The sequence below is a fragment of the Buceros rhinoceros genome, unplaced genomic scaffold (assembly GCF_000710305.1).
Source record: "Buceros rhinoceros silvestris isolate BGI_N320 unplaced genomic scaffold, ASM71030v1 scaffold14966, whole genome shotgun sequence".
NCBI lineage: Eukaryota > Metazoa > Chordata > Aves > Bucerotiformes > Bucerotidae > Buceros > Buceros rhinoceros.
The window spans coordinates 7,618-18,198 of NW_010415972.1; the positions used below are offsets into that span (position 1 = coordinate 7,618).

Consider the following 10,581-nt stretch of genomic DNA (forward strand, 5'->3'; position numbering starts at 1 on the left):
AGGCGGGTCCGTACTGGGTGTCGCACCAACCTGAGCTCTGCCTGTTGCTGACTGAAGATAGCGTTGGCTTCTCTTTCCAAGAATGTAAGGAGTCTCGTCACACAGAAGAAAGCCTCTGTTTTAGACAGCTCACCAGGTACAGCTGTCTTGTTTTTTCCCCTCCCTCCTGGAGAGTGACTGGAGACTTTCATCTTGATAAGTCTGCAAAGATTGCTTAAGAAGTTTTGGAGAGTCATCAGACATCATCAGCAAGTGTTATCAATGTCAGGCAAGGGCCAAGTAGTTGGAAAGACTTCCCGTACAGTTTGGTGGCTGTTAATGGTGGTCATTGCTGAAGATCCAAGCCTGTCTTTTGGATCCACTTGTGAAACAATTTTTCCCATTGCATTCTTCCTGTTGCATTCAGGCTCTTGGGAAGGTGGCTGATGATTTTGCATCGCTCTGTTATTTGTACTCTTTAACCAGTTATGTGTGCGTTAATACCATTTTGTCACATCTTGGTAATCTTTTGAATAGTAGATTGTGTATTCCAAGGTTCACCAAAGCAAACACATTGGAAAATTAATACAAGTTTTCTGTTCAGTCTGTTTTGTTGTTGTTCGGTGGTTTATTTTCTACATCTGCATTACTGTATTAGCACAATAACATTATATGACTTCAATTAAAATAAAGCTATGCTGATGGCAGAGGAGATTCAGAAGATTCATGCGGAAGTTTGGTAGAGAGTTGCCTTTCGCAGAAATGATGCAGCTCTGGTTCAGGCTGGCAGAGTGAACAATTTTGAGCTGTGTAGGGTTGAAAAGAGAGTACTGTTCGTGGGAAAGTGGTGGTAGAGGTTAAAGTGCTTGACTTTCAGTGTGTGTCCCCCACAGGTACCCTTCTGGCCTAGGTAATGTGCTGGCAAGTAGAGTGTCCTTGGCGTAGATGATGAGATGCTGGAGTAATGGTAGACCAGAAGCAAGACACAGTAAGTGTATTGCAGCCCATCCAGTGCCAAGATCTTACCGGTTTGGGGTTTTTTTTTAATAATTTCTTTTTCCAGATCCATAACAACCTACTGTTGCCTTACAGTTGTTTTAGGATGATAATAGGGCTGCCTCTTCCAACAGCCGCTGCACTTCTCTCTCCTCAGCCCCCAGCCTCACGTGTTTAACGCCTCCCTTGAGCTTTCCCAGCGATCGCAAGTCTGTGTGGTGAGCTGAAGCCTACTCTGACGAGTACAGGAAATAATTATCTGTTTCTGTCCACTGACTGAAAAAACTCTGGAGCTTAACACAATGGATAATGTGGGAGGGTGGTGGGGGAAGAGCAAATTTTGCTTTAGGCGTCCACATTAAGAACTTGGAACAGATGAGAGCAGTCACAAAATTGAAGCCATGGAGTCATTGCATTGGGCTTGCTGGGTGCATCTTTGGTTTTACGATGGGTGTGTAAACAGAAGCAAACAACATTCTCCTCCGTTTACTTCACCAGAGAGAAGTTCCTCGGGCAGCCGTTGTTCTGTTGCTTTCATTTGGGTCATAAAATGGGAAGGGTGGTCTTCACATACCCTTTTTCTTCTTTATTAAAAGGTAGAGACTGGTTAATGTGGGTTTTTTTGTTGAAGGAGATTTATCTCGACTGTCTGTTTCTATTCTTAGCTTTTATTTTCATTTAACCTGAACAGAAAAAAAATGAGAAAAAGCCAAACACCCAAACAAGCTTTCTTGCAGCCTTCTGTCTTGTTTTTGAAAGAAAAGTTAATTTTTTTAAAAACAAACAAAAAGCATAACCTTGTTTAAACAGTGAGCTATCTTTGCTCAAATGTATGTTTCTTTGGAATATTGTGTGTTATTTCTGTTTTAGATGACATTTATGTGCTGTCCCTTGAAACCATTTTCAGAATTACTGATCAAAATTGCTACAGTGGAATATATGAGAAAAACTCTTACTTTTTTATGTGGAAACATAACTTCTTGAAAGAAGCAGCGTGCAGTTGTAGTTGCAACTTGGCAGCCCATCTGTTACAGCTGTGCACTTGTGCCTAAATGTCGAAGCTGTTCTGCTACACAAAACTGCATGCTGTCTTGTCTTGTTCTCTTAGGCTGTGAAAACCGTCTTGAAACGGAGAGGTAAAATAGAAGTGCCTCTATGGTCGTTTAGGCTTTGGTTCAGAAGAGTCTGTTGGGAGAATGGATGCTGCTCAGATAGAGACCTGGTAATCTTTCATTTTTCCTGAAGTGCAGTTTCATAGCTCCACAAGACTTCTGGTTTCCAGAGTTATTAGCTGCTTCTGTCTGGAAGCAAGTTATATTTAGGTGACAGCCAGCTTGGGGCTGCAGATGTGGATGGGCAGTTTAGCCATGAGAATTTCTTCTCTTTACTCGCCTTTGTTGTCTCTCTTGATTGTAGTCGTTGTACTTTTTCTGTAAAACATTAAGATGATGATTCTAGCTCTGACTTTTTGTAGAATGATCTCAAAATGCATTTCTAATTAATGATAAAAGGGGCTTGATAACAAGAACGGTTGAAGTTTTGTAACTCTGTAGTAAGTGCTTTGTCTCATTTATGAAACTATTATTAAATAACCCAGAGCCCTTTCAAGGATATGAATTGATGGGAAGAGCTCTTCACATTTGCTAATGTGGCTCCCATACTAAGTGATCTGAATGGTGTCTCTTTGGCTCCCAAGGCATATATGTGCTGTGAACTGGAAAAGCTGCACAAAAAATTGCTTTGTCTTCTGTTTCTCATTTATACTTTATGTAGGAACATGTGGCACGATTGTGTTTGGCAGGAGACATGAATGGAGAGAAGTCTGCAAGGGATGTTCAGTCCTGCAGTCTGTTTTGTACGGATAGAGCTGCTGGAATTTGAAATATTAGGCAGAGCAAATGTTGACTTGAGCTTTCTATAAGCTTTTCAGGTAGTGGAGTTTTCTTTCTTAAATATGGGGACTCTGCAGAAGTGGTAGAACCTTTTACTGAGGTAACTTTCATTAGCCATGCTGGGCTCTTCAGTTTCTGTTGTGGAAATACTGTAGCAGTTTTATGGGGGCCTTCTCCAGACTTTGTAATAACAAACCTGTATCAGTGAAAGAAGGTGCCAAAACTAGCGTGGCATTGACCTTGCTGTGGAGCATGGCAACATGTCAGAGAGATCTGTTGGTTTAGTTCTAGAATATTTCCTATGCTACTACAATGACAGTAGTGAAATGTCAGGTGAGTCCCCAGAAGAGGAGAGTAGGGTAGGGGCAAGCTTCTCTTCTTAGCAATGGCGTTTTTCTCAGCATCACCATTTAACAGTTCAGTGGAGTCTTTTGCATGGGCAAAGGTTCTTCACTCCATTGCTTTCTTCCAGCTGCTCTAGACCTGCTTTTGCTGTGGTGATTGTGTGACCAGCCAAGTCACACTGAGTGGGTAGATGATCAGATGAGGGAATATCTGAAAACTTTATATTCATCTAGTTATCTCAAGTGTTGAAAAAGACATCAGTGTCTAGAACTTGCAGCTATTTCTTGCTCATAATTACACTGTGTGGGAAGTTACTTGGGTCATTTGGCAGCTCTAATTTCTCAAGGAGAAGCTGAAGATGATTCCATGCCCCAGTCCTGCCATTGACCCACCAGTCAAAATGGGGAAAAAATCTGTTGAAAGTTACCTTTACAGTAGCCTCTAGACACCCAGTACATGATCATAATCAAGTAATTGTGGACACATTCTGTGGTTTCAGCCACTTATTAATTTAATTTTTTGTCCACATGATGGAGAGGCTGTAACCTTCCCAGTGGCCTAGAGATCGTATGTTTTTCCATCCAAACCCAAAAACACGTTCAAAGGCTAATCAAGGATCCGCTTTTCTTTTTTAGTCGGGTAGCTATGCCAGTATGGATGAACAAGTGTAAAGTCTTTGTTCTAAAGTGGAGATCTCTAGACTTGTCTGTATAGTAACTTTCTCGGCTGTCAGCTATAATTATACCTGCGACTGTTAGAACATTTACACTTCGAAACACAGGGGGAGCCTAAGTGGATTTCTGGCATGTTCTTTCTTCCTGCCTCTGGCAGTGGTGGAAAGGAATGACTATGTACCAAAATAGGTGAATGCAGGAAATGCATAAGTGAGAACTGTTCGTCTTGGTACCCCCGGTATCTTGCTTTTGCTCACGTCTGACCTCTGATGATTTGCTTTTGATGGTTTCAGTTTAACAGGCTTCTCTGAGATAAATTGCATAAGGATGCTATAATTGCAAACTGTCAGACCCTCAATATGATGAAAGAGAGACTGACAGCGAAGAAGAGCTTTGCAGAGGTGCTTGGTGTGTCACAGTGTGACTTGAAGTCTGGGAGAGTGGGTGGAAGAACTCTTCGAACTGGTAAACTGACAGATTTGGTTTCAGAGCAGATATGTTATCGTTCACTTTTGGTCTTGGCCAGTGATGTTATACTCAATAATATACAGCAAAAATGTGGAGAAAGATTAGTCATTGGTAGCCAATAAAATTCATGTTTCTCAAAGACATTTCAAAAGCTGCATGTTCTTAGGGGCTTTTCGGAGGCCTGAGACAACGAGTAAGAATAAAGGTGTCACACGTAGAGAAGGGTGTTCCAAAGAATCCCCCTGTTATCTCTGTTCTCTCCAGTTCCTTGACTTGTTCTTAATGACTGAACAACTTCATATTCTGAAATGAAATATTCTCTTTCACTTTAAGAGAATGCTTTTGGGAATGTGCATTGCCTGCAGTTTATAGGCCAGTCCCTGAAGGAAAGGTATTTCAGAAAATTCTCCTTGCATCTGTGGCATTAGAAACGGAGTCAGAGAAGCGAGGTGAAGGATGCATCTTCTGGGGAACAGCACAGGAAAATGTTCTCATGGACTTTGTGCCTATCTTTGCTGGGTAAATAAGTCTTAAGAGGCACCATAATCTTGAATGTACTGAAGATTATCATAAAAATTTTGCTTGCTTGATTGTAGCCTTTTAACAAAAACTTGCTGGGATGGGGCAAACCCACTAGCATGGCAGAGATTTGGTGTAAAGCATCTGGTTTGTGTATTGCTGCTGTAGGACAGGTGGTGATGGGTAGTGTGTCTGTTACTGAAGAGTCTGAGTGAAAGTAAACATAGCAGCATAAAACCCATCATCCTGCTGCAAATTATGTTGTAGTATTTGTGCTAGGAGTGACAAGAACGGGATTAAAAGCAGTGAAACTGAGTGGTGGGTTTTCCCCTGCTTATCAGATAGAAATTTGAAGTCCTAAGGGAGAAAACTGTGGATCATGGCAGCCTCTCTCCACAAGGCTCAGCGTGCTTCTTGTGCAAGTTCTGGAACTCTGCCTGAGACTGGGGAATTGCAGGGAGCTGTCTGCTCACTTCCACGCAGGCTGAGACAGCACTTGACCGTGGCAGACCCCGAAGGAGCCTGCTATTATTTGAATGCAGCAGTACAGAGGTGAAAAGGCAGCCTGCCAGCCCTCTTGGAGCAATGTTATTTGGTGCGGTGGAGGAAGTAGGAAGTCCAGAATACAGAGGAGAAATATTTGTAGTACTTGAGTAAGCATTTAAAAACTTCACAATTAGAAACTCTTCAGATCCAATAGAAACTCCAGCTGAAAATTTCCTGTCCTTTCTGTGCCTCCCAGCTGCAACTGAGCAGCCAGAAATGGGAGTCATATGTAGTCTGCGGAACTTTGGTGAGGGAGGGGAAAATGTCATTGGTCCGTAAATGTGGAACATTTTTGTAGAGCATTTTTGTAGAGCATTTTTGTGTGGAAGCTGATATGGTTGCAGGGAAGGAATTGAAGTAATCTGTTCTTTGCTCAAGGATATAGCAAAGGCTGCTTCTTTGCTGATAAAAGACCATGTGGCCTTTGGGTTTTGTAACCTGTCTGTATTGCAGAACTATTTGGTTTGTGAAATTTAGCTATCCAGGAGTTCACTTACGGTGGTGTAGTCTATATTTGCCTGAGCAGTGTAATGAGGACCCTCCTTTCTGTACTAGGAACGTAAGCTGTTTGTCTTGCTTTTCAGGGTCCTCTGCTTCCTCCTTCTCTCCCTATCTGTTGTCTCTTGCTCAGTCCCAAAGAAAAGATAAATTCCTGCCTCTCCCGGTGATTGCAAAGCCAGGCTGTATTGCCTGCTTGTTTTTCAAACAAACGTCTGTGTGTTCTCCACATGTGGCCTCTCAGGCTTCAAAGCAACCCTCCAGAAACGTCCACAAAGCTTTCTCCTTACTTCTTAAGGCCTTGCAACAGAGGGCTAATGCCTCTGAGGTGCTTTAGTGTTGAATATTAAACAAACTGTAATGTCATTTTGTTTCTTTATTCCCTCATTTCCATATCTCCTTTGACGTACTTAACTGTTCTTGGCAAAGACTGCTTTTTTGCCCTGGCCCAGAGCTAGTGCTTGTGGGCACTTTGACGGGACGGGTCATGAGTCCTCGTGTGCATATTTGGCATGGTGTTTAAAGAAGTAGTTCCGTACGCAGGCTTATTAAGTTATTAACGTATCTGTTTTGTTTTCCACAGAAGCCCCTTGTGCTACTCCACTGATCTGTAGCTTTGGAAGGCCAGTGGACCTGGAGAAGGATGACTACCAGAAGGTTATATGCAACAACGAGCATTGTCCATACAGCACTTGGATGCACCTTCAGTGCTTCTACGAGTGGGAAAGCAGCATTCTTGTCCAGTTCAATTGCATTGGCAGGGCCAGGAGCTGGAACGAAAAGCAGTGTCGCCAAAACATGTGGACAAAGAAAGGATATGACCTGGCTTTTCGCTTTTGCTCCTGTCGATGTGGGCAGGGTCATTTGAAGAAGGACACTGACTGGTACCAGGTGAAGCGAATGCAGGATGATAAAAAGAAAAAATCAGTGCTGGAGAAAAGTACAGGAAGGTCAATAGCAGAGTCAGCAGAGGAGGCCAAAAAGGGCAGACCTGCCAACAAGCCACAGAAAGGCTTGAGTAATGACCTTCAGCGAAGGCACTCGATGGACAGGCAGAACTCGCAGGAGAAGGGCGTCATGGGTGGCAGCTACACCGTTCGTTCGCCTTGTGTCTCTCCTGGCCAGTCCCCACCCACTGGCTACTCTATTCTTGCCCCCACACATTTCAGCGGCCCTCGTTCCTCGCGATACTTAGGAGAGTTTTTGAAGAACGCCATTCACCTTGAGCCCCATAAGAAGAACATGGCTGGTGGGGGCATGTTCAGGAACGCGCATTTTGATTACGGGGCAGCTGGCTTGCAGGCACATAGATCAGGACACTTTGATGCCCCTGTGCAGTTCTTGAGAAGGCTCGACCTATCTGAGCTGCTTACTCACATCCCCAGGCATAAATTGAATACTTTCCATGTGCGGATGGAAGACGATGCCCAGGTGGGCCAAGGGGAGGACCTGCGGAAGTTCATCCTTGCTGCTCTTAGTGCCAGCCACAGGAACGTTGTAAACTGTGCGCTATGCCACAGGGCGCTGCCAGTGTTTGAACAGTTTCCGCTGGTGGACGGGACCCTGTTCCTTAGCCCATCGAGACATGATGAGATTGAATATGATGTTCCCTGTCACCTTCAAGGTACAGGTTGTCTGTCAGTCATGCTAGGTTTCATTAAATGATGGAACTGCCTTCTGTGCCCTGTTCCCCCATCATAGATTTTCATCCCGATTCCTCATTTTTAAGCAGTTCTGTAAAGCTTGAAGTCACATCCAAATTAATCACGTGGATCAGATTGAAACACTTAGAAGGAATTACAAAAAGCAAATGCTGCTTAGAAAGATCCATGCCTTGTGTTTGGGTTTACAACTAAGAGATTTCTCATCTGGTTTCTAAATAGACCACAGGAAGGTATTGCAGCCAGTCTGTTCTGCAGCGTGTGTGTGCTGATTTATCTGTTGTGACCTTTATGCCAAGATATGAATCAACCTTTTAAAAAACTTCTTAAATCTAAGTATGCGGTGCTGCAGCATGGGTGAAAGTTGTATTTCTACCACTGGTAAGATGAGATGTCTCTCATCTGCTTTCAATCTAGGGAATAGCAGTTTTGGTTTTTAGTGAACTGGTTTTTTTATGGAAAGGATTGTAGTCTGGCCTATGTTAACATCGGCCCGGACAGGCTGGACGTAGTAAAAGTAAGCTTTTAATACGGTGGGTTGAACGAGCAGTGATGTAGTGGGGCCTTTAGACTTGTTTCCAAACTCCTGCCTGTTTGGACTGCATCCTCATCACGTCCCAGCTCCGAGGTCTGTTGAGAGCAAGGCATGTATTACTTTCTCCTCCTGGAGAAACAAAAGGATGTGGGCTAGGATGAGCTTCAGCTCTTCCTGAAAGCTGCGCCCCAAACTAAGCCATCGTGACAAAACTTGCCTGTCATGCAGTGTGCTGGCAGCCAGCACGGCTAAAATAAGTCAGAGAAAGTATTTGTAATGCGGTGTTCAAAAACATTGAATTATATGGTGAAAAGGGTGTCGGGAAGGCATTAGCGAGAGGTATTCTAACATTTAACTTTCTCCTTTCAGTGAAGTTTATTATCCCGTCCATGGTCATAATACGTGTTAGATAACGTTCCTTTGCTCAACGAAATTTGAATTATTTTTTCTTTCCTTAAATCACTGTGCGCTAAGTCACTAAACTGTATTCCTGCTAACATTATTGTTTCTGTCTTGCCTAGTGTACTTTAAGGAGAAAAAGTGGTAGGCAAATATACCAGCTAAGAAAGCTCCAGGATAAACAGAATATACCTGTGTGAGATAACAATGCTTACTTGCTTTGGTGGGGATGCATGGACAATGTGCTTGTGATTTTATCAGTATTAATAGCTGGCTTAGTAATAGTGAAACTCATCACTTGTTAACATTTTCCACTAAGAATGAAACTGCAATTTTTTTTTTCTAATTAATTGCTTCTTACCCATTGGATGGTACAGCTGAAAAACTCGCTTAGACAAGATGCTGTGAATAATTAATTGTTAAAATTTTTACCTGCTTGTCCTGGGTAAAATGGTTCATTATCAGAAGTACTCTTTGAGATGAAATTAAGCTTGCAAGGTGCTGTTCCAGGGTGTTATTTTCTCTTCGGCACAGAAAATCACTTTTTTTATTTCAGGCATGTTTAAGATATCAGGTGCCTCATTTCTTTTGTAACAGGGATCCTGGAAATTAAGCGGTGGGGGAATGCAATATTTTAATGTGTGGGAACAGTGCAGAGCTTCAGATGGGGAGAATTATTTTATCTTCCTGCACAAGACAAGACTTCTGTGAATAGAATTATTTGAACGTATCCAATCTCAAGTGTTCACTTTAGGAACAAGGTTTATTATATTTACACTTTAGTCTCATGGCATCACATTTTCTAGAGCCAAAGACACCAGTATGGAATAACTCACTTTCTAGAGCCAAATAACTCATTTTCTAGAGCCAAAGACACCAGTATGGAATAACTCACTTTTTACCAGCTCATACTAGCTGTGTATGTATTTTAAGCTAGAGCCAAATAACTCATTTTCTAGAGCCAAAGACACCAGTATGGAATAACTCACTTTCTAGAGCCAAATAACTCATTTTCTAGAGCCAAAGACACCAGTATGGAATAACTCACTTTCTAGAGCCAAATAACTCATTTTCTAGAGCCAAAGACACCAGTATGGAATAACTCACTTTTTACCAGCTCATACTAGCTGTGTATGTATTTTAAGAAGAACATGTTTTTTCTTCTTATTTTTCTAAAATAGTTGGCTGGAAAACCAAACCATTAATTTCGAAAGTGTCTGGTGTGGGCTAATCATTAACTGTTAATATTTCATTCCCTTTTATCTAGAAGAGGCACAAGATCTGCGTGTTCATTAAATTACAGGTTGTGATGCGTTCAGTACTTCGAAGCTAAAGAGCACGAATGGCAGTCCAAAATAAACGTGTATTATGTGCAGTCCTGGTTTGTAGCTGATCCATAACTGCGCTGCTTCTTAGTTTTGTCTTATATAGCAGTGCAAAATGTTACAGAATTAGTACTTGGTGTCAGCCCCCTTCTAATAGCCAACTATTAAACTACAGATCGATTCAACCAGTGCAAATTGGGCGTAATCTAGACCCAGATCTTTGTAATTGGTGTAGGGCTTTGTGGTTTGTGTGAAATATGCATCTTGGATTTTGCATTGAGGAGTTTAGTCACGTTTGTGTAGAGAAAATATTTCATTTCCAAGTCTGAGCCGCTTGATTTTTATGGAAGTCAGTATAGCTCAGGTTTTGAAAGTCATCATGCGTACAGAGCCCAGGGTCACGATAGAGCTCGATGGATTCGTAGTTCTGAATGGCATGTTAAGGTCTGCGTGTTCGTAATATGTAATGTTGTTTTTACTGGTAATGAACACTCAGGAGAATGTACATGAAAGAAAATTCTTCTTCTGACTGTTGCTTTTTTCCATGAGGAATTTTAGATCCTTATTTCCCTCTTTGCTGGAAGATTTTGGCAAGTTGTTAAATGCATCTGTACTCGGCTCACTGCTAAGCTTCAACGCTTCTCCACTTCTGTTGGGTGGAGAGGAAGCAAGGGCATAGCCTTGGTTTTGGAAACACTGCAGCTTGTCATATAGCTTAACCTGGCATCTGTTCATGGAGGTTCA

General features: G+C 42.3%; 1 protein-coding gene across 1 annotated transcript in view; it reads left to right on the forward strand.

The window, feature by feature from the left end:
* The first annotated feature begins 3,127 nt into the window (after positions 1-3,127).
* Positions 3,128-10,581, forward strand: part of HECA (headcase homolog (Drosophila)) — a 10,695-nt gene continuing 3,241 nt past the window's right edge. The window contains exons 1-2 of the mRNA XM_010137627.1: positions 3,128-3,200; positions 6,501-7,541. Coding sequence (XP_010135929.1) covers positions 3,128-3,200; positions 6,501-7,541 — 1,114 coding nt within the window. The remainder of the gene's footprint in view (positions 3,201-6,500; positions 7,542-10,581) is intronic.